The sequence below is a fragment of the Cibotium barometz genome, chromosome 18, assembly GCF_041138505.1.
Source record: "Cibotium barometz isolate CiBa-2024 chromosome 18, ASM4113850v1, whole genome shotgun sequence".
Classification (NCBI taxonomy): Eukaryota; Viridiplantae; Streptophyta; class Polypodiopsida; order Cyatheales; family Cibotiaceae; genus Cibotium; species Cibotium barometz.
This window is the reverse complement of record NC_141063.1, coordinates 41152896-41177060: the sequence shown is the minus strand read 5'-3', so window position 1 is coordinate 41177060 and position 24165 is coordinate 41152896. Positions and strand designations below refer to the sequence as shown.

The 24165-nt window shown below is 41.9% G+C and overlaps 1 protein-coding gene across 2 annotated transcripts; it reads right to left on the bottom strand.

Moving 5' to 3' along the window:
* Nucleotides 1–1264: 1264 nt before the first annotated feature.
* On the bottom strand, nt 1265–4617 carry LOC147629350 (protein NUCLEAR FUSION DEFECTIVE 4-like). 2 transcript variants are annotated; one of them, XM_086812583.1, is made up of 4 exons: nt 4304–4617; nt 3574–4053; nt 2304–3205; nt 1265–1932 (listed from the first exon to the last, which is right to left on the bottom strand). In XM_086812583.1, the coding sequence occupies exons 2-4, from the start codon at nt 3901–3903 to the stop codon at nt 1470–1472; spliced, it is 1695 nt and encodes a 564-aa protein (XP_086668709.1). In that variant the 5' UTR covers nt 3904–4053; nt 4304–4617; the 3' UTR covers nt 1265–1469. The 2 variants fall into 2 exon arrangements, with proteins under 2 accessions (XP_086668709.1, XP_086668710.1); XM_086812584.1 differs by having other exon boundaries at nt 3574–4200; nt 4304–4439.
* Nucleotides 4618–24165: the final 19548 nt, after the last annotated feature.

Below are 24165 nucleotides of genomic sequence, written 5' to 3'. Positions count from 1 at the left end.
ACATAAGCATTGGGAAGATGCCATGGATGAAGAGATGGTTACATTGGATGCAAATGAGACATGGGAGTTGGTGCCTTGAGAAGGAAGGCAATTGGATGCAAATGGATCTACAAAAAGTAAAGAATTCAGATGGGTCTATGAGTAAGTACAAGGCAAATTGGTGTCCAAAGGATATGCACATTGACTATGAAGAGACTCACCCTGATTGTTAGGATGGGAATTGTGAGAGCAATCATTGCTATGGTTGCAGCTAAGGGATGGTCTTTACATCATGGATGTAAAGAAATCATTTTTACATGGTGATTTAGAGGAGGCGGCCTACATGGTGCAGCTTCATTGCCAAACGGTGGTGGTCAAGTCCATGGAGTTGCCAAACGGTGGTGGTCAAGTCCATGGAGTTGTGTTGTGAGTTGTTTTACCTGCAAGGTGAGCGATTTCTCCAAATCTACTCGCTATTAGCAATTTGCCCAAAGATCCTTGTTTAGAGCCCAAGCTATGATACTATAACAAACAACAAAGCAACTTGCCAAAGATCCTTATGTAGGAATTTACAAATTATGCATCAACACAAAAACACGATCTTCAAGAAGGACAAGGTTCAACAAGATGCATAGATGAAAAATAAATTGAATTACTATTGTAAACCAAGATGACAACTAATGGTAACTACTTTCTCACCGTGTACACTGGTAAAGGAGCTTAGATAGCAATATGGAAAGACACTAAGATGGAGACTATATACACTATGAAAGGAGGACACAAAATGCAATGAAGGTAGATCCGAAAGTGATGATTTGGAAGCTATTAAATGCATCTATAAATTGGCCAGGGAAAATCATATGATAGGTGGGTCACCCCACATTAAGTTCAACTAGACCCAACCGACCACCTCACCCGAGTGAGGTAAAAGTATAGTATACTAGATTTATGGTTTATTGCACCTAGACTTGTGCAAGGCCATTTGGACACCTATTTTGAGCCCGCAACCCTAGGGGGACTTTTCTAGGAATTTCACCCTCTACCCTATGTATGAATATAAATATATTCACTACTATGAGCCCACACGTGCATGTAGCCACTTTGGTGCAATACCAAATCTACCTAAGCGGTCCCTTAACCATTCCATGTGGCCACATATGGCCCATCCTCGGTGAGGAAATTAGTATCAAAAGGAACCTTATCGAGCAAACCATTGCCACGCAATCAAAACATTCCTACTTACCTTTAAGTCGCTCCTTTTCACCATAGGTTGAATGGAATTGAAAATTTTGAACATGTATTTTTTCTATAAAAACTTAAAAATTTTGAAGAGGCTTTTTTTTCCTCCCACCATTTTGTACATGGCTCTAGCTCAAAGCAAACGCAGGACATGTTTCTCAAACATACTAAGGGGGTATGTTCTCGCAAAGCACACCTTCCTTACAACATGGCAAATTGTGCTGGCTATGGTACCTTTTGATTCCCTAACATCACTTGGTCCCTCTGCTAGGGTGCCTGCTTTTGATAGCCTCTGCCTTCCTCTTGTACACACCTCTTACCCTCCAAGACAGGGCAGCACTCAACACCATACCAACAGCACAAACACCCACCATGATCCAACAAGTTAGGTAAAAACAAACTTGCCCTGTGCAGTCAGAGCTATGTTGCTTCTCTGCCTCTCTGTCATAGATCGTGCCTGCAACAAACCCTGCTAGCACAGTTGAGCTTGCGGGAGCAGATAGGGTCAACAGACCAAAGATAGGTCCAAAGCTCTTGAGGCCAAAAAGCTCAGAAGAGATGGCCGGATTGATGGAGGAGAAAGAGCCATATGATAAGCCCAGGCAAATGGAGGCAAAATACAACGAGCCTGTCCATGCCATTGCGAAAAGGAATTGTGCCAACATCATAATCCCTTCAACTAAAACCAGAGAGGCTGGCCTTGGAATGCCATTCCTGTAAGCAAAAGAACTTCGTTATCTTCTGGAAAATTAACACAAGTAACACCATATAAAAAGTCATGCTCTCTCTCTCTCTCTGCCCTCTCTCTCAGCTAATTTCGGAAAGCCAAGATGTGCGCGCGCACACATGTACAACCCCACAAACACCTCCCTCTCCCCCCCTGATGTGCATGCACACACACATGGACCTATATATATGCACATGCACACACACACGTACAACCCCACAAACATCACCCTCTTCCTCATACACATGCACACACACATGTACAATCCCACAAACGCCTCCCTCTCCCCCCTGATGTGCACGCATGCACATGCTGACACACACATATGCACATGCACATACACCCACAACTTGCTCACCTTACCACGACCTCAGACATGTGACCACCAACCAAATGGCCAATGTAGCTTGATATGCTGAAGATCGACACAAATGTCTGCGTGTTCTCATATCCCTGAGCTTGAGCCATTTGCCCCAAATTGTCCAAAGCTGTAGAGCCTGAACCCAAGCCACAATAGAGGGCCAAAAACAGCAGCCAAAATTCAACCGTCCGAAGAGCCTGAAGAAAGGTTACCTCTTCCCCCAACTGGGGGACTTCTCCTCCTCTTCTCCAGAATGGTATTGATCTGATGACTGGTGGTTCTGAGGTTGAAGTTGTGGGTCTCTCTTTACTCTCCGTCTCAGCATTTTCTTCTGAACCTTGAAGTCGAATCCTGGGCTTGTCAGTGTCGCCTTCTTGAAGAAGAGCTTCGTTCACGCTGGCCTCCATCGTTGAGTCGGTTTTCTTGCTTAGAACAGTCACGGGGATTACAGTGGCCACAAGAGGACTGAATATGAGGGCCAACAGGCCAAAAAACATCAGAATACTCCTGTAATCGCCAGCAGGTAGGTCACCTTGAAAGAAAAGAAGAAACACCATGTATCCTGCAATGAGGAAACATATAACATATAAAATCGTGTACATAATGCCTTCAGTTCTCTTATCTTCTGCATATGCTCTCCCAACAGGCCTCACGATGGGGCTTGTCATGAAGGCCACCAGGGCAGGACCGATGGCAACTATAAGTAAGGCAGCCGATCGAAGTGGGGAGAAGAAGGTACTGTATATATGAGAGAATATTGCTCCAGAGAGTCCCTTAAAGGCCTTAAGCACACCCAACAGAGACCCTCTGCTGTCTGGAAAGCTTGGTAAGCAGGATACCACTGCAGCCATGTCTAGATACTTTTGGGCATTGGCGCCTATAAATATCAGAATAAAAACCTGTGGACAAAACTTGTAAGATGCGCAAAGTAGGGCTTCATTGTTGCTTTATCTAGATTGACATAGAAATTATTTTTGTAGGAAAGGGTTTGTCAAAGAAAAACATGTTTGACAAAACTACAGGCATTTCATCATCTCTGTCCCAAAGCAGGATCTATGCATATTTTTGCAGTGATTCTGTTTGCTACTATCAAATATAACAGAGATGATTACTAAGCCCTTAAACATGGCTTCTATGTTTTGCCACTGCAAAGCAAAGTTGCTCTACTAAGCCAACATTAAAAGGAATCTCTGCATATAAAATCAGATGGAGATTTGGGCGGCGGAGGGAGGGGGGGGGGGGTGTTGTGAATTAAATTTGGTTTTACCAGCCAGAAAGGGGGAGCTGCAATCTTGTTCACAACGATGAGCCAAAGGAGGCCATAGCCCAGGAGGAACTGAACGCCTCCAAGGAAGAGGAGGCCCCTGGTGGACATGACCTGGCTGAGGCAGCCAGCGATGATCTCTGCTGCGTTCCCAAAGTCCTTAGCAACCCCGAGCCTGCTGATTTGCTTCTGGTTGTAGCCCAGTGAAGCCTTGATCGCCGAAGAGAATGTGGCATACATCACATTCAGCCCAGTGCACGTCTCAACCCACGACGCGCTCACCAGCACCAGCCACCTGCTGTTCCATAGCCGGTAAGCCCAAGAGGTGCCCATCTCCTCACTATTCAACTAGAATTCTTGTGGCTATGGTGATGCATCAAAGCTGTTAACACTGTTGTTGTTGCTTCTCAAAGGGTTCTTGTGGCCATGCAAACGCTGCCCACAATCATATCAAACAGATGGAGGACACAAAGCTTCTGCGATCTGAAAAACACACAACAATTCAGACAGCCCACAATGAAATTGAGCTCAAATATGATGGATAATGGTTGCCCACCATGCAAGCGAGCTCATTCATCGTAAATAAATATGTGTCCACTATGGAGTTAAGCTCCCCTTGACAGCCCACAGCTGCTGTCCATAAGAGAGATTAAAACGGTGCAGAATTGACTTAATTAACTTTGATGGACAGAGAATTGCCCAGAGTGGGCATGTAATAGGGAAGGTAAAGCACCTGTGGAGAAGAGAGCTCAAAAGGCTGTGAAGAGCTCCAAATCTGGGCCAGTATAAACAGAGAACTGTTGGGTGAGATAGAAAGCTTGTGAGAGAGGTGGGGGCAACCGAATCAGGCAAAAAGAACTCAAAGAAAGGCCACAATAAGCTTGAAAAGAACTTCGTTATCTGCAACACAAGTTACATATATATATATATATATGTGTGTGTAATTTATGCAGGTGAGAAACAGAGGAGCTTTTTCTTGCTTATGGACATGCAATTCACGCCACGATTCAGAAGGGTGCTCCAGAATCTTTTGATGCATTTAGAAAGATGATGTGACATGGACAAGTGGCCCTATAAAGTAGCAAGCTTGCCTTGTAATGTAAAGGAACGTTAGATACATAGATATAGCCAGAGTAAATAATAAGTGTGTGTATAATTAATAATACTGTGTATATATATAAAAATATTTTTTAAAAAGTTGGACGATTTTTATTACATGAGAGGCCCTTTTTACAAACGCACACACCTAAGGGTTCACACACGAGGTACAAGGTAGCATCATGCAATGTAGGCAGCAGTGGATCGAACCCATTACCTCGGGTTACAAGCCAATATCACACATTAATATTTTGTATATCTCTCTACAGAATCTAATATTTTCTTATTATTTATTAACCTTTTTCTTCTCCTCTCCAACAAAATGTAATATCCACACAGGTAAGAGAAATGCTTTTATGAAGCTCAATATATTATATAGCCTTGGATCTTCTTAAAACATAGCAATCCTTTCCTTTCCTCAAAGGGTGGGTAACAAAGAGTATGTGTGGGTAAAACCATGGGGGACTCCCACCCTCTGACACACATGTGAACTCCCAATTCCATTTTACATACACAACACAAACCACTTCTTTTCCAACAGTCAATGCCCAGTTAATAATGTGTGCAATTTAGTCACAGCTAGTTCTGTTCTTTTTGGACAAAGGAGTGGTGCCTACAAGGTTCACAATAGGCTAGAAGAGATGCTCCAAAGAGAAAAATACAGTTTATGCACACATGAATGCACCACGTATGCGCACTCACACATTTCTACTACTTACTCCAACCCCATCCCCTCTTGGCCTTCACAAAATTTGAAGAGGTCTACCTTTATTTCCTTTTGTTGATAAGTGCACGCATGAAAACGCACGTGTGTGTGTGTGTGTGTGTGTGTGTGTGTGTGTGTGAGAGAGAGAGAGAGAGAGAGAGAGAGAGAGGGGTAAACTTTCAAAGAAAGCTTATAAGTTGCAAACACTAATTTAACATCAATAACCAAACTTGCTTGTATGTGACAATTGCTCAAATTTGTGATGTAAGTAGGGCTTTGCCTAACTCATTGATAATGATTTACCTAAAAAATTGTGCTTAATCTATGTCTTCTTATGGACCTGCAAACTTCTCATCTTTCATTGAAAGGAGCATGCCATAAAGCTTTGCTTGACTTATTCTTTTGTGAATTAAAAAAAAGGGCCACAATAATTGTATATCATTTAATTCTAATAACAATGGTTATTCACCATTTCTTTAAATGCCAAGGTTAAACAAACATATATTCCCCATGCTTGAAAGTGATATTAGTGTTTTCATCCAAGAACAAATAGAGGTGAACAAGCTTACTTTGATGTAACATTTAATCTTAAAAGTTTATGTAGGCTCTTGTAAGGTAGCAAATTCTAATAACAATGGTTATTCATTTAATTCTAATAACATTGGTTATTCACCATTTCTTTAAATGCTAAGGTTAAACAAACATATATTCCCCATGCTTGATTAATTAGCTAAAAAAATCAAGTCATCTTCATCTTCTTCATCTTCATCTTCTTTGTGAAAGTTTTGGCTACATCATAAGCCCTAATGATGGATTTCCTTGATTTGACCTACTTACTAAGAATGTGCATGTTAATAGCACAAGCCGTTTTGAAAGTGATATTAGTGTTTTCATCCAAGAACAAATAGAGGTGAACAAGCTTACTTTGATGTAACATTTAATCTTAAAAGTTTATGTAGGCTCTTGTAAGGTAGCAAATTCTATGATGGCTAAAGGAAAACAACAAAGCAAAGTCATACAACTGTTGACACATCTAGTAATTACTCCAAGTGGGTAAATTTTCCTTTTTGTTAAATATTAGATATTCTATTTAGGTTTCGGAGTTCAAACTCACATCTCTTGCTTGGTAACATGATGTGGTAGCCACTTGGGTAAGAAACTGTACGACAAACTTAAGCAAAGGCGTGATGACAAGTGTGCAACTTTTTGATGGTCTTGTTAAGGGATTCAAAGAACATTAAGACAATCAATATCATATGCAAGGGATGATAATCTCCATGCTTAATGCACACTAACCCTTTCACAAAGCACAAAGATAAGTGTGCAACTATTTAATGATCTTGGGATTTAAAGATCATTAACGTAAGGGATGATAATCTCCATGCTCTTAACACACACTAAATCCCATTTTAACCCTTTCACAAAGGGCTTGAAGATAAGTGTGCAAGAATTTATTAATGATCTTGGGATTTAAAGAACACTAACGTAATCAATACCAATACGACGAGGGGTTACTAATAATTTTCATGCTTTTTAATGCTTACTAAATCTCATTTTAACCTTTTTATAAGAAGGGCACAATAAATTGTAATTGTACTTGAAACTTGTAAGTTGGGAGTGATTAGGGTGGACAGTAATGGATTAGGCTCAACCTTTTGGCATAATCTAAGTAGAGAAAGCGATGAGCACCAATGACAAGATAATGACAATGCTAGAGAGTTGATCCAACACACATAATCTAAGGCTCAACCTTTTGGCATAATCTAAGTAGAGAAAGCGATGAGCACCAATGACAAGATAATGACAATGCTAGAGAGTTGATTCAACACACATAATTTCCTTAAGATGGGGGGCCTTTAAATAGGTTGACGTACATCATCATTAGCCCATGGTTTAGCTTAATCCTTACCTAAACATGCCCTAAATCTTCTCCCTTGATTCTTGATTCTTGGCTCATTGAGAATGTTGATTGAAGACTTTTATACTCTCCACATGCCCACTTAAATGCTCTCCACACCACTTGAAGAATTTTGTGCTCTCCACATGCCACATGAAGTAGACGCCTTCTTCCTACGAATCTACCATGCCTTCTTTTGACTAACATTTACTAGTGTGATTTCTCATAACATTTACTAGTGTGGAAGGATGCTTGTTCTCTCGTTATAGGTGTAATTTTGGCTTTGATCCTTTGGTCTTTCTCCATGATTGCAGCTTGTATACCTTTAAGCTTTGGGCCAGGAAGAGACTTCAAGGTGGCTAAACCACCAATGGCCTACACTCTTCACTTGGCATGGTTTTTAACAGGATGTCAATGCCATCTTCTTCTCCTATGAGGGAGCCAATACTTGCTAATTGTTGTATGATGCTCTTCATTTTGTTGACATGTGTGGAAAAAAACCATTTATTTTCATGTCCAAACCAAAAAAACAAAATTTAAGGCTGATTTTAGAGTTCTTTCCCTTCGCCCCAAATAATTTATCTAATTCATTCCATGCCCCTCTGGACTTCTGCTCCGATGATGTAATGTGGTGTATAAATGCAACACCACTGAATCCTAACACAATGGTGGATAGAGTTTTTCCATCTATTCATCTCAAGTTAGGACACTCCTCTCTCGTATTTACAATGCCCCAAAAACTCTCTCATGTGAGTAGATACTTGATGTCTACTTGCCAATTAAGGTTGCACAAAACTTTTTGGTTACCAACCTTGTCTGGTGCACCATATAGAACCACCAAAACCATTAACAACAGGCCATGTCTTGTCCTCCACCCACTCCCCACCATCCGCCCCACTACCTCCTCTGCCACACAACATGGCGTAACAGGAATCTCAACCCCAATTTCAATGGGAAGAAAGGGAAAATCCAAACACACATGTGGCACAATTTGAAAACATGTGGTTAGCCAATGGAATGAGGCCCACAAATTTTTATGGACATAAAAAATCAGTTTTTCATGGAACCTTTGGCAAAAAGGCTAGGCAAGAAGACCATTGAATAGATGTCACAATATGATTAGACATATGTTGACCTCAAAGAAGCTTTCTTGCTCAAGTTTTGTATGGGTAGAATATCTCCTCAACTGCTGGATAAGCTATGCAATCCACAACAAATGTATCTATATATAGAAGAATATGCCATGACGTTCCACACCCTCAGGACTTGCTTGGAATCGATGAATAGGCCAACTAAAGCAGCCTTAGGGAGAATGCTTCATCAAAGGTATCTTAAGTGGGATGTTGCCTCAGTGGATGTAACAGTCACACTAATGACAGCTTTGCTGAATTGGTGGAAGTAGAAAAAAGGGCGCAAAAGAGCCTTACACATACCAAGAAAAAGAAGCAAGAATCTGACTATGAAGACTCGAGGGAAGATCAGTTAGACTATAAAGACTTGAGGGAAGATGAGTGAGACTCACACTAAGAATCTAGTTCCAACTTAAAAATGTTAGAAAATAAGTGATGAAGGGTACTTGGAAATGAGGGGGATGAGATAAAAAATTTTCTATGGTTATGAGAAATCAAAAATGTTAGAAAATAAGTGATGAAGCCTACTTGGAAATGAAGTAGGCACCTTAGAGATAAAAATTTGCTACGGTTATGAGAAATCACATTGGAAAATGTTAGGAAGCAATGTAAACCTTAAAAAGTGTTAACCAAGCATGGTAGATTGCCACGAAGAAGGCACCTACTTCAAGTGGGAGCATAAAAGTCTCTAATGAGCCTCCAATCAAGTGTTAAAATCAAGCATCATAGATTCCCACAAAGAAGCCACCTACTTCAAGTGGGCATGAGAGGAGAATAAAAGTGTCTAATGAGCAAAAAATAATTCGATGAGCCTCAAATCAAGGGGAGGTGGACCTAGAATAAAGGGAGATGATTAGGGCATGTTTGGGTAAAGACTAAGCTAAGTAAGCTTAAGCTATGGGATAATGATAGTGTACCTCAGCCTATTTAAATGCCCCCATTTAATGGAAATTATGAGTTGGATCAACTCTCTAGCATTATCATTATCTTATCATCATAAGGGCATGTTCAGGTGAGGATTAAACTAAGCCATGGGCTAATGATGTATCTTAGCCTATTTAAAACCCCCCATCTAATGGAAATTATGGATCAACTCTCTAGCATCGTCATGATCTTGCTTTGTTTCATTATATTTGTATTTGTTGCCATATATATAGGCAGTGATGTGTGTGAACACACTTAGGACCGCCAGGGCACTTTTTCCCTCTTTAGAAGGTTTTTTCCCCCGGCTTGTATATACGTCCATCATTCTAGGACTAACTCATCTTTTGTACATTGACACAATCTAATACACTTTGTGTTGTGTGCATTCTTGCTTGTTCTTCTCCAAGCTTTGTGTGCTTTCCTGCAACCCTAATTCCAACAATTGGTATCAGAGCAGGCATCGGCTCCCAAGGCTACGCCGCCGCTGGCACCCTCTGACTCACGTTCTCCGATTGAGGTGAGCTTTCACGAGCGCTTGCAGGTTCCTATACTCTGCAAATAAGCCCGTATGGCTTTGCGTTCTCAGAAATTGCATTTGAGATCGTTTCGGGCTCCGTTTTTGCATTTCAAGTTCTGCACAGGTGTTTTCGTCATTTTGTGCAGAAATTTTGACAGTGCAGTTTTCTGCAAAACAGGCATACGTATTCTATTGTGGACCATGCTACATAGCATGAGTTGTTTTCTATTCAGTCTTTGCTTCATTACAGGTAGCTTTTGCATCAGTTTCAGTCAGTGGCCATGACTGATAACAGCAATGATGTATTTTGCATGTTGTCTGCTGATGACAAACTGGATGGAGACAACAACTACCCACTTTGGGCATACATGATGCAGCATGTTTTGGTTGCAAAAGGAGTGTGGAACATTGTGCAGGGTATGGATGTATGTCCAGGTTCTGTGGATGTAGGATCTGTTGAGGATGTTGCAGGTTCTAGCAGCTCTATTGTTGCTGCTGTTTTACCCACTGCTGAACAAGCTCGTTGGGATGGTAAAGATGCGCAAGCTCATGCCTTGATTGCACTTTCTGTCAAACGTAACATCACCCCACATATTCGTTCAGCTAAAATAGCAAAACAGGCTTGGGATATTCTAGCTGGTTTGTATGCAGGTCGTAACGAGGCAAAAATCTCTTACTTGTGTAAAGAGCTAGAATCGAAGATTATGCAGGAAGATGACAACATGAATGTTTTTCTTGCTGAGATTAAAGATCTCAAGGAACAGTTGATTTCTACAGGTGAGATTATTTTTGATCATCCTCTGGTGCAGACTGTTCTTGATGCTTTACCTGAGTCATATCAGACTTTTGCTTCCACGTGGAGACTTGTTACTGAGGACAGACCTGATGTTGTCAAGTATGATAATTTAGTCAACAAGCTCTTGCAAGAAGTGCAGTCCAAGCAAAACAGGGCTAGGCAGCGTGCAGTTGATCAGGCATTTATTGCTACCCAGTAGAGAAGAAGTGGTAAGGCAGTCCCTTCCACTGTTTCTTCTCCTATTAATAGGTTTGCAACTTCTTCTACTTCCATAGGTAGCAACAATAAGTCTGAGAAGGCTCTTGATAAAGAGAAGAAAAAGATCAGGTGCAACTATTGTAAGGCAAATGATCATGTCATTAAGAATTGCCCTAAGCTAAAGGCTAAAGAGGCAAAGAAGAAAGAGTCAAATGCAGCCACAATAGCGGATGCTTCTACAAATGCACATTCTGCAAATGTTGTGCAGGATACAGAATGGGCGTTGCCAGTATGGCCCATCTGTACATGAGGCATGTTTGGTAGTTTCTGTTGACTCTCATGTATGGTAGTTTTTGCTGACTCTCATGTATGGTATTTTGACAGTGGTGCTAATGGGAATACTGTCACATGTGCCAATAATGCTTCTTACCCAGTGAAGGGCATTGGTAAAATTATGCTTACTGCTGCAAATGGCAGCGCTTTCACACTTTCAGATGCTTTGTATGTACCAGGGATAAAGAAGAATCTATTGTCTGTCTCTGCGCTTGCTAGACTTGGACTTGTAGTCAAATTTGTGGATGACAGATGTACTGTTCATGATTTGACTTCTGGTGATACGATTATTGTATCTGGCACCTTGTTTCGTGGGCTGTATAGGCTCAATTCTTATGACAAGTGTGTGGAAGATTCAGCAAATGCAGTTTCTGATGATGAAAAGGCAGTTTCAGATGAAAAACTATGGCATGCTCGTTTTGGTCATCTGAACTTTGCTAGTTTACTGCGTTTGCAAAAATTTGATATGGTTGCTTCATTGCCCCCTCTTGAGGCACCATTGAAACATGTTTGTGAAGGCTGTATTTTGGGCAAAATGCAGCGTTCTGCGTTTCCAAATGATGGTTCTGTGCAGGTCACTCGCAAATTGCAACTTGTACATAGTGATGTATGTGGGCCTATGCAAACTCCGTCATTTAGTACTTCGTGACTTTCATTGATGATTACTCAAGGCATGCATGGATATATCCACTGAAGGCAAAGTCCAAAGTGTTTGTGCTTCAAATAGTTTATGCTTATGGTTGAAAATGTATCCAATTGTACTGTGGGCACCCTCCGTTCTGATCGAGGGGGGGAGTACATGTCTAAAGAGTTTGATGCATTTCTAGCTAGTCGTGGGATAAAACACCAATGTACAGTGCCGTATACCCCTCAGCAAAATGGTGTTGCTGAGAGAAAAAATAGGTCACTTATGGAGATGGCACGATGTATGGTCAAGAGCCAAGCTTTGCCACATGCGTTTTGGCTTGAGGCTGTCATGTGTGCTGCATATGTACTCAACAGGTGTCCCACTAAGGCCTTGCAGTCTATTACTCCATACGAAGCTTGGCATGGCAAGAAGCCTTCTATTGGTCACTTGCGTGTCTTTGGTTGCTTGGCCTATGCCTTAGTGCCTATGCGACAACGTAGAAAATTGGATGATAAGGCTGTCAAATGCATTTTTGTTGGTTACACTGCTGAGAGCAAGGGTTACAGATTGTATCATCCGCAGTCAAAGCGTATCTTGATTAGTCGAGATGGTTACAGTGCTGAGAGCAAGGGTTACAGATTGTATCATCCGTAGTCAAAGCGTATCTTGATTAGTCGAGATGTTGTTTTTGTGGAAGATGCTGTGCAGCCTTTGTTATCATGTACCAAAGAGACAGGTGTGAGCTCACGGGATGTATTTGGGAAGAGAGCTTGAGCTCTTGCAAGCACACACACACACTCACAAAACCCTAATAGAGAACACACAAGGTGAGAGGCTGAAAATCTTCTTCTTCTTCACTCAACACTCAACACACCATATACAAGATAAGAGTACACACAATATGAAAGGTACTCAACCAATACATACACGGGTTCTCTATAGTGTGAACCCAACTAAATGAGCTGGCGCTATAACTATGCCAGCAGTCTCTAGAATGGCTGTCACACAGCCTGTCATCCCACTGGCCGCATATCACCCAAGATCTCACCAACCATGCCAGTGGTGTAAGTGTGGGGCCTATCCCCCAGGCGGGTCATCACAGTGTCCACCGCCTCGCTAGACGAGCTCGATATCTCAACACTCCCCCTCGAGCTCAACTCCATCTCATGTACACCAAGCAAAGCCCTGAATCTACGGAGCTTCTCTGTACCCAATGCTTTGGTGAAGATGTCAGCTACCTGATCCTCTGTGCTGACATAACCAAGGTCAAGATCTCCTGTGCCAAGACCTTCTCTCTGACGAAGTGGTAGTGGACCTCTATGTGCTTCGTACGAGCATGAAAGACTGGGTTCCTGGCCAACTGTATACTGCTAATGTTGTCACAAAAAATGACAACTTGTCTATCCACTGATAGACCCAAATCTGCAAGTAGCTTTCTCAACCAAGCTACCTCACATGCTGCCATAGCAGCTCCTCTATACTCGGCCTCTGTACTTGATAGAGCAATCGTAGGCTGCTTCTTGCTGCTCCAAGTCACAGCAGCACTCCCCAAAGAAAACATGAAGCCACTGGTAGATCTTCTGTCTGAGATACTACCAGCCCAATCAGCATCTGTGTACCCATGTACACATATCTCTGTCCCAGTCTCATAGAATAGTCCACAATGCAAAGTAGACTTCACATACCTCAGTATGCGTCTCACTGCATCCAAATGCAGTTTCCGTGGAACTTGCATAAACTGACTCACCAACCCAACAGCATAGCTCAAATCTGGTCTGGTGATCGTCATGTAGATCAAGCTTCTTACTATGCGCCTGTACATAGTAGGATCCTCCAAGATCTCTCCTGAATCTGCACTCAACTTGCCATTCTGATCCAATGGCACAGAAATAGGCTTACAGCCTGTCATACCATACTTGGACAACATGTCCAAGCCATACTGTCTCTGCAGTAATCCAATACCATGTGGTGACCTAATCACCTCAATGCCCAAGAAATATCTGAGCTCCCCCAGATCCTTCATCTCGAACTTCTATCTAAGCAAGATCTTTACATCAAAGATCTCTGCATCATGGTCCCCCGTAATGATCAAGTCATCTACATAGATGACAACAAGCACAACTCCTCTATCACCATGTCTCACATACAATGAGAAATCTGCATTGGCTACATGAAAGCCAATAGTGACAAGATATTCAGAAATCTTGTCAGACCATGCTCTTGGTGCTTGCTTTAAGCCATACAAGGCTTTCTTCAACCTGCAAACATGCTCGGGGTGACTCACATCCTCATAACCAGGTGGCTGCAACATATACACCTCTTCTTGCAAATCCCCATGCAAGAATGCATTCTTTACATCCATCTGATGTAAAGACCATTGCTTTGACGCAGCCACTGCTATCACAACTCTCACCGTTGCCATCTTGGCAACTGGGCTGAAAGTTTCCTCATAATCAATCCCATATGTCTACGCATATCCTTTGGCTACCAATCTAGCCTTGTACCTGTTTATGCTTCCATCACTGTTATGTTTAACTTTGTACACCCACTTGCATCCAATGGTTTTCTTGCCTTCAGGCAATTGCACTAAATCCCAAGTTTCATTTCCATATAGTGCATCCATCTCCTCATCCATAGCTTTCTCCCAACACACATTTCCAACAGCCTCATCAATGCATGTGGGCTCTACAACCTGCACAACCTTTGCCATATATGCATAGTGATGTGCCACATAACCATCATATGTAAATCTCTACACAGGGCTCTTCACTCTCCCTGATCTTCGCAGCTTTTCATTCATGGCTTCCATAGCCTTCTTTACACCAGGTGTTCTCATAGCTGGGATCCCAAGCTCCTCATCAAGGCTCATATCTGAGCCACTAGACTCTCCATCAACATGAGAATGCCCTGCAGAAATGTCAGGCATACCAAGGGGCTCAACCACTTTCTCTTTTCCTTTACGTGATGTACTAATCACATTTGCAGGACTGGTATTATGACGTAGCCTGCCACTCCATGGTCTATCAACAGACCCACTAGATGAGGACTCTCCTGGTCCACTCAAAGACTGTGATTGCTGACCTGCATTCTGTGCAACCACACTTCCACTCACATCAGCCCCAACAGCTTCTTTTTCAGCAACATACCAGCTGCTCATCTCATCAAAGACAACATCCCTACTTACCCCCAACTCACGTGTAGCAGGGTTATAACATCTGTATCCCTTTTGCTCAAGGGAATATCCAATAAACACACATTTTTCAGCTTTTGGATCCAGCTTAGTTCTCAGCTCATCTGGCACATGCACATATGCAATGCATCCTTTCAGATGAGACAAACCTACCTCTGAATTTACCTCTTCCACCTGCGTGTTGTTGTTGTTGTTGATTCTGGGACTGTTGTTGTTGCTGCTGCTGCTGGCCATAATTCTGATTACCTGTTCGGCCACCTCCTTGACCATGTCCACGGCCTCCTCTACCTCGTCCTCTTCCTGAACTCGTGTAGAAGGCCTGTTGCTCTGAATTGTTTTTGCTTTGTGAAGACTGGCTCTTCTCTTCGATAATTAGCATAGACACCAAATCTGTAAAGTTGGGAATGTTTTCCCGAGTCTGAATAGACGTCTTGAATGCCTTGTATTGTGGCTCGAGACCACGTAGATAGACTTCCACCTTCATCATCATCTACTGACACACCAATAGATGCAAGGGATTCCACAATACCCTTTATCTTCAGTGCATAGTCATTCACAGACATGCTCTTTTTCTCCACAGTATGAAGTTCATTCTTCAACTGTATCTTACGTGCCTTGGTATTTGTTTCATAAAGCTTTACCAAGGTGTCCCACGCCTCCTTGGGGGACTTGGCATCCTGAATGTGCCCAATCATGGTGTCCTGTATACTAATGGATAGCCAATACATAACCTTCCTGGCTCCTTGGTTCCAGTCTTTAAACTCTTTCACATCTGCAGCAGTCAGATTTATATCCGGTATCTCCAGTGCTCTTCATGCTCACCTTCTATGTAGTCCCAATAGCCTTTTCCCATCAAGAAATTTGTTAACCTGAACCTCCAAGCATGAAAGTTATTCTTATCCAGCTTCTCAGCCACAATCTGTGTTATGCCATCATTAGACATCTTGCCAAACACAATTTTACCAGAATCTGCACTCTGGTTTTTTCTGCACAACTGCTGTATTTTCTACAGCGGTACTGTAGTACTCTCAAATGTCACAACCAGTGACTTCAATGTACATACATACACCCAATGGTAACTGTAGACCTCTTTGCAGCACCCACAGTGTCTGCACAGTCAATCTGTCTTCCTGCAGTTCTTAAAACAGAGTTCTACAGAGAATCGATGACTTACCTGCAGTGCTCGAAATCGCCTGCTTTCTGAAAAACGGAGGTCCAGACGTGCCCAAAACGCATTTTCAGCCCAGAAAATGGCATCCGATAGGACAGTATAGTTGCCCTATAGCTTTACTCCCGCAAAGAAAGCTCCTCAATCAGAGATCGTTACCGGTGCCTCCCGTAGAGCTCCCGACAAGGGTGTAGTCACCAACACAAATAGGGAAGAGTAGTTGAAGCTCTTACCCTCGTACCGCTTCCTGTGGTTCTCTTGCTTGCAGCTCAGCCCTTAGCACGAACCAGGCTCTGATACCGTGAAAAGATGCAGGGGGGAAGAGAGCTTGAGCTCTTGCAAGCACACACACACACACTCACAAAACCCTAATAGAGAACACACAAGGTGAGAGGTTGAAAATCTTCTTCTTCTTCACTCAACACTCAACACACCATATATAAGATAAGAGTACACACAATATGAAAGGTACTCAACCAATACATACACGGGTTCTCTATAGTGTGAACCTGACTAAATGAGCTGGCGCTATAACTATGCCAGTCTCTAGAATGGCTGTCACACAGCCTATCATCCCACTGGCCGCATATCACCCAAGATCTCACCAACCATGCCAGTGGCGTAAGTGTGGGGCCTATCCCCCAGGCGGGTCATCAGTGTCCACCGTCTCACTAGACGAGCTCGATATCTCAACATTTGATACGTTGTTGCCTCTATTTACAGGTGGGAATTCAAATGTAAGTCCTAATGAGGCAAATACTCAGCCTATGCAGATTTCAAACGACATCATAGATCAGCCTATTTCTAATGCAGATTTATAGGATGTAATCTATGAGGATAGGGCTGAAAATGAGCAGGCTAGAGGTATGCCTAAATGGCTGTGCAAACCTTGCGTGATAGTAAAATTGATGCACCTATGTCTAGTCGTACTCGTTCAGGTTTTCAGCATGCCTCTTATGCATCAGATTGTTATGCTTTGGCTGTGTCTAGTATGTGTGAAGAGGAAGAACCTCTTTCATTTGATGAGGCACAAAAATCAAAAAATTGGTTGGCTGCAATGCAAAGCGAATATGATGCTATAATGAAGAATGGTAGATGGTCTTTGTGTGATTTGCCTATTGGTAAAAAGGCCATTGGATGTAAGTGGGTTTTTAAGTTGAAACGAAAGCCAGATGGCAGTGTTGATCGCTATAAAGCTAGACTTGTTGCAAAGGGTTATGCTCAAGAAAAGGGCATTGATTTTGATGAGACCTTTGCTCCCACTTGTCGTATGACAACAACCATTCGTAGCATTTGTGCATTCGCAGCTCATAATGGTTGGAATGTACATCAGTTGGACATAAAGACTGCATTCTTGAATGGAGATTTGCATGAGGAGGTGTATGTATCGCAGCCTCGTGGTTTTGTTTAAAGAGGGCAGGAAAACAAAGTGTGTAGGTTGAAAAAGGCTTTATATGGTTTAAAGCAAGCTCCACGAGCTTGGTATGAAAAGATACATGCATATTTGGCTGCACATGGTTTTCAGAATAGTCCAACAGAAAGCACTTTGTATGCTAAACGTGTGGATGATGTACATCTAATCATTGCTCTCTATGTCGATGACATGCTGCTCACAGGACCAAATGAGAGTCATATTGCTGATTTTAAGGCTGACTTGAATGCCTCTTTTGAGATGTCAGATTTGGGGCATTTGCATCATTATTTGGGGATACAGTTTAAGCAGTATGATGGAGGTATTGCTTTGTGTCAAACAAAGTATATTGAGACATTGTTGTGGAGATTTGGCCTTGAAGAGTGCAAGCCTATTGCTACTCCAATGGAGACAGGTTTGAAGTTGAGTCTTCATGATGCTGGAGATCACTTTGATGTCACACTCTATCAGACAGCTGTTGGTTGCCTCATTTATGTATGCATTACGAGGCCGGGCATTCAGTTTGCAGTCTCACAGGTGAGCAGGTTTATGCATAGCCCAGGGTCTCAGCATTGGAAGGCAGTTAAAACGCATCTTTCACTACTTGAGTGGCACCATACATCTTGGGTTGTTTTATCCCAAGGGGGGATCGTTGCCGCCAGATTTGCATGCTTTTTCGGACTCAGATTTGGCTGGTTGCTATGACACAAGAGTGTCCACAAGTGGTTTTTGTTTCATGCTCGATAGCTCATGCATATCTTGGTTGAGCAAGAAGCAAACTACTGTGGCCACTTCTAGTTGTGAAGCTGAGTACAGGGCAGCTTTCACAGCTCGGTTGAGTGTGTGTGGCTCAGACGGCTTATGGGGGCTGACTTGGGTGTTGGACAAGAGTCTGCCACCTCTATCTTCATTGGGTGTTGGACAAGAGTCTGCCACCTCTATCTTCATTGACAGTCAGAGCGTATTGACAGTTGCGAGAAACCCAGTTTTTCATGCTTGCACAAAGCACATTGAGGTGCATTATCACTATGTCAGGGAGAGACTCTCAGCAGGAGAGATCAGCTTGGCCTATGTGCCAACACAGGACAACCTCGCCGATCTTTCACAAAGGCGCTTCCTCGTGAGAAGTTCGAAGCTTTCCGCAAAGCTTTGGGCTTGCTCCCCTTTGTGGATTGATCTACTTCGGGCATGGCACTCCCCTATACATGAGTGCCAGCTCTCGTTACACACCATCCCTCCCAGGGGGGATTTGTTGCCATATATATAGGCAGTGATGTGTGTGAACACACACTTAGGACCGCCGGGGTACTTTTTTCCTTTTTAGGAGGTTTTTTCCCCCAGTTTGTATATACGCCCATCATTCTAGGGCTAACTCATCTTTTGTACATTGACACAATCTAATACACTTTGTGTTGTGTGCATTCTTGCTTGTTCTTCTCCAAGCTTTGTGTGCTTTCCTGCAACCCTAATTCCAACAGTATTGGAAATCTAGCACAATGTACCTATGAAGTGTTGAAATTTGAGCATAATGATGAGCTATGGTGGATCATACACTAGAATCAACATGATTAACAAAGTGATTAAGAAATGATTAAGATGTAATTAGTGAATAATTAGCAGATAGATTAATGTAGGCATGGATACTCAAAAACCAGCAAATTCTCATTAGGGCTATGCCTCAATTTATAGAGTTTACATCAAGCATCAAATCCCATTGATTTCTCCATGATTCATTCCCAGAATATCTCCACCTTTTGCCTGATTCTCTCCACCTCTTCTCTTTTCCCTGAATATCTCCCAGAATATCTCCACACTCCTAAATTCCCTCATGCTACCCATTATTCTCTCCCAGTAGATTCTTCTAACCTTTTCACAGGTTCTTTCACAATTACATCTCCTCTTTTACAGCCTCTATCCAAGAGCTTGTTCCCACACACACCCTATTCACTTGTATATTTCAACACCTCCCCTCAAGTGAATAATCCTAGTACACCTAGACCCTATACCAAGTTTGCCTCCCCTTACTTGATAGTCCGCGACCAGTGTCTACTCCTCCCCTCAAGTTATCTCAGCACACCTGGACCCTGTATCAAGTTTCTTTCTTACTTGACAGTCCGCGACCAGTGCCTCAAGTCCCTAAACTCCATAGTCCTTGACACTCTCTCTCTCTATGTGTCCAAGGCTACTATAAGTGCCCGTGACCTTGACTAAAGTGCTCACACATACATCTACCACTTGGCCTATATCATCGGTGGCTCAGAGGTGGTTTTACTTTATTGGGGCAGGTTACATTGGGTTGTGGGGTCTCTCTCTCTCTCTCTCTCTCAGAGATTTTCACATGGCTCCTCACTCTTTGGAGCCTCACATCTTCTCTTGTCTTCAGTCTTCTTGTCATGGCAGCATCTCTCCACGCGTCCGTCTCTTCTTTCAGTCTTCTTGGGGCAGCTTCTCTTCTCGTGGCAGCTTCTCTTCTCGTGGCAGCTTCTCTTCTCGTGTCCATGTCTTCCTTCAGATCTTCTTCTCGGTGTGGATCCTCTTCTTGGGAAGAGATATTCTTCTTCTTTCATGGTTGGGACCATGAGCTCGTCCGTCAGGTCTTTTTGCTCCATGTGAGCAACATGTTTCAATGTTTTACTGACAGTTCCTTTGGGCTTTTTATGTTTATTTTGTATCATTATGCAATGCAAACCCAAATTTATGCGGGAGGTCTTACCTCTTGCCTTAATCTGGACAAGGGCAGTGTCTGTTCCCATTTTTACACTAAAGCAATGTGCCCAATACATAATGCGTATAGCATTCATTCTCACACATTCCAAATGCAATTCTGGCTGTGAATAATCTTGAATTTGAGTGAGATTTACAGGCATTAACCAAGGGTTAAATGCAAAATGATGATTTTCATAATTTTTATCAGCACAATTTTCCCAGAAATTACATTAAATCAAGGGTAACCAATTTGTACGGGATGGTTGGAGTATCAAACCAACTCCGATTTGCAATCTGAAGTTATAGGGATCTGTATCAGATACCTAATGGTTAATTTGAACCCTCAATTGCACCAAAGTACAGTGATTAGCACTGATTAGCAAATTAATGCTCTGTTTTGTGTGCAGAAAATAGAGTATGCGGGGAGCTCAGATCTGGTGCCTTCCACTTCAAATGAGCTCAAATGCTTTCAAAGGCATCAATAGGAATGAGTCTAGTAGAGGATTAAGCCAAGAAACACAAGATTTGACCAAATAATGAAAGCTTAATCTCTGTTTTACCAAAGTCACCTGCAGATTTGATGAAGAGCTTGGATCTCACTGTAGACTTGATGAAACTCAATTCTGACTTCACCAGCTTGTAGAGCATGCTTGATTACCCCTTGGGCTAGGAGGAATTGAAGCAATTTGAACTGAGCTTGAAGAAATCTCAATTCTCCTCCAGAAAAAACGCGCCGGCTAATTCGCTGATTTCTGCTTCATTTCTGCGCGGTTTGCTACGTGGAGTAGATGGGCTTGAATCTAGGGATGTTAGCTATTATGTGCTAGAAGGTCTAGCCCTAATTTTGAGTGTGCTAGATGCTAGAGACCCTCCACTGGGGCTGGGGGTGAAGGGGAAGATGAAAAACTCACTAAAAACTGATTTTTTTGCTAATTACCTACTAATCCTGATTAATTCACTAATGGGCTCATAAATCTGGTTGATTCTAGGCATGGCTCTGATACCATGTTGAAATTTGAGCATAATGATGAGCTATGGTGGATCATACACTAGAATCAACATGATTAACAAAGTGATTAAGAAATGATTAAGACGTAATTAGTGAATAATTAGCAGATAGATTAATGTAGGCATGGATACTCAAAAACCAGCAAATTCTCATTAGGGCTATGCCTCAATTTATAGAGTTTACATCAAGCATCAAATCCCATTGATTTCTCCATGATTCATTCCCAGAATATCTCCACCTTTTGCCTGATTCTCTCCACCTCTTCTCTTTTCCCTGAATATCTCCCAGAATATCTCCACACTCCTAAATTCCCTCATGCTACCCATTATTCTCTCCCAGTAGATTCTTCTAACCTTTTCACAGGTTCTTTCACAATTACATCTCCTCTTTTACAGCCTCTATCCAAGAGCTTGTTCCCACACACACCCTATTCACTTATATATTTCAACATGAAGCTTATATGTTCAAATACTCCTTAATACTCTAAATTCAACAATAGATACATTGATGAAGTGCCACACAAGGCCTATTATCTATCCATCCTTAGTTTTTTTCTTAATTAATCATTTGAGAGCCCAAGCTATATTGATGAAGTTTCACAAAAGGCCTGATATAAATATATATATATATATATAGGTTTTAATTTTCGATCCAAACTGATGTTGTAATAATGAGTTCTTTAAAGAAAGATAATTCTAGCTATTTTTGTTTACATTGTTCTCTCGATGTCTTAATATTGCAATGTTGAAATCAATGTTGGGCCTTGGCATACACCCGGAGCCCCCTTTGTCATAAATGTCCTTGCATTATTTTTTAGGCACTAAATTGTTTAATTAATTAAGAGAAATATTAGGGCAGAATACTTTTCAGGCCTTTTTTTAACATGTTGATGGGCCTCTAAGCCCTCCCCAAGGCCTCACGAGGGTTGGATGGGCTCTTGTATGGGCCTAGGTCACCTCGTGTTGGCTTGGGCTTGGGCCCTTCTGAGCCCAAGCCCCCCTGAGGCTTTAGGGAGGAGGGCTTAGAGGCCCAACAATATGTCCAAAAAATACTTAAAGGCTTAAAAATTATTTCACCCTAATTTTTCTCTTAACCAAATACTTTAGTTCCCAATAAAATTCTTGAAGGGGTCTTGGAAGTGCATTCCAAGGCCCAAGAAAAGAAATCATAGATGCCAACAACATATTAATTTCTCTTTTTTGAAAAATAATTTCAAAACTATTAATTTAAAAATGGCCCACATCATGATTATTATGATGTGCAAACAGACCAAATAACTTAAAGATATGATTATTTTATTAATCAAGAGCAAAGTTTACATGTCAAAATCATGATTATTCATGTGCAAACAGACCAAAAAACTAAAAAATATGATTATTTTATTAATCAAGAGAAAAGTTTACATGTCAAAAACACTGGCTATGATCACTCGTGCAAAAACACTAGCAATGATTATTACAAGGTATCTTGACATAGAAGTCGTGCTAATTTTAAATACTTCATTCTTATTGTAACTCGCTTTACATGATAGCATTGTTGATAGCAGGTGTGAACACCCCCTAGCATTTCCGCATTAGCTTGGATGTGAACACCCCTAGCATTACTAGCATTAGCTTAGGCTAAGGAGTTGTGGGATTTGGTCATTAGCATGTTGACAAGTGTGAACACCCCCTAGCATTTTGGCACGAGCTTAGATGTGAACACCCCTAACATTACTAGCATTAGTTTAGGCTAATGAGTTGTGGGATTTGGTCATTAAAAGATGTCATATCAAGAAGTGTTACAAGAGGGCTAGTTGGGGAGTTAGGATCTTGTGGCGGTTATGGGAGCCCAATATTCACATGGTGTTGCATGACGAGTGGTGGTCAATGCAAGGATACAACACAAAGATGCAAGCAGGAAAACAAGAGACTTGACATTCTTATTTAGGGCTCTTGTAAAAAGTTCCAAGTTATAGGTGAGTGTGGGAGTGGGCTTGAGAATAATCCCACATGGGAAGTTTTGGGAGTTTTAGGAGTTTTAGTATAAAAAGTGGCTCATTTGAGAGCTTATGGACACATTGGGCTAAACTTATGCTTGAGCTCTCTTGAGACTAGCTCTCCCTCTTGTTCATAGAGGTGCAAGCTCTTCTCTCTCCCCATCTACACTATTGTATGAGCAATGCTCTTCTATTTCAATGCAACGAGATGATGTTTTTCTCTCTTCTCATCTCTATTCTCTAGTGTGCATGCTTCTTTGTTGATGCTAGTGGATTCTCTATTAGGCTTTGTGTGGTAGTGGATTCAAGCTTAAGCTTCTCCATAGCTTGTAGCTTATCCATGGGCAAGGCATTGCTTGAGTAGTGATTGAGAATGCATGTTTATTTCAAGTTCCATTAAGCTTCAAGGTTTGTGTGCATGCTAGGGAAGTAAGAGCTTGAGAATGAAGTATGCTTTGAGCTTGTGTATGCATTAGCTTAGCTTTCTTCTTGTATTGGATGCATGAATGAGTGGGATGATGAGTGAATGAGTTATGGCAAGATTGAGCTTGTGTGTGTAAAATCTATGTCAAGGTAGCGGTGTTCATAGCATTCTCTCCATTAGTGGATAAGCTTCCGTGCACCAGTACGTGTTGAATCCCTAGCTCCAAAAGGGATGCAAATCCCATTGGATTGAGCTACACACGGATCATACTACTCATGCTACAAGTGAGAGAGTCTTCCATCTCTCCAACTATTTGGAATGTTGTCGGTATTATACTCTTTCCCTAATAAAATTACATTACCAGCCATAAGTCTACAGGCATAGGTGTTAGAGTTGGGCACTCTGAAGACTCAAGAAAATTTTGAAAGCCCAATGGGATAGCAAGAACACAGCTGCCATAGGGTTGCCAAAGCTCAGAAGTG

Bases quoted from the DNA above. Each gene is read 5' to 3' on its own strand.
- LOC147629350 (XM_086812583.1), bottom strand. From the start codon at position 3,903: ATGGGCACCTCTTGGGCTTACCGGCTATGGAACAGCAGGTGGCTGGTG. The intron at 3,206-3,573 runs GTAAAACCAAAT...TTTTGTCCACAG, and splicing joins CAGCTCCCCCTTTCTGGCTG to GTTTTTATTCTGATATTTAT. The intron at 1,933-2,303 runs GTGAGCAAGTTG...TTTTGCTTACAG, and splicing joins ATGTCTGAGGTCGTGGTAAG to GAATGGCATTCCAAGGCCAG.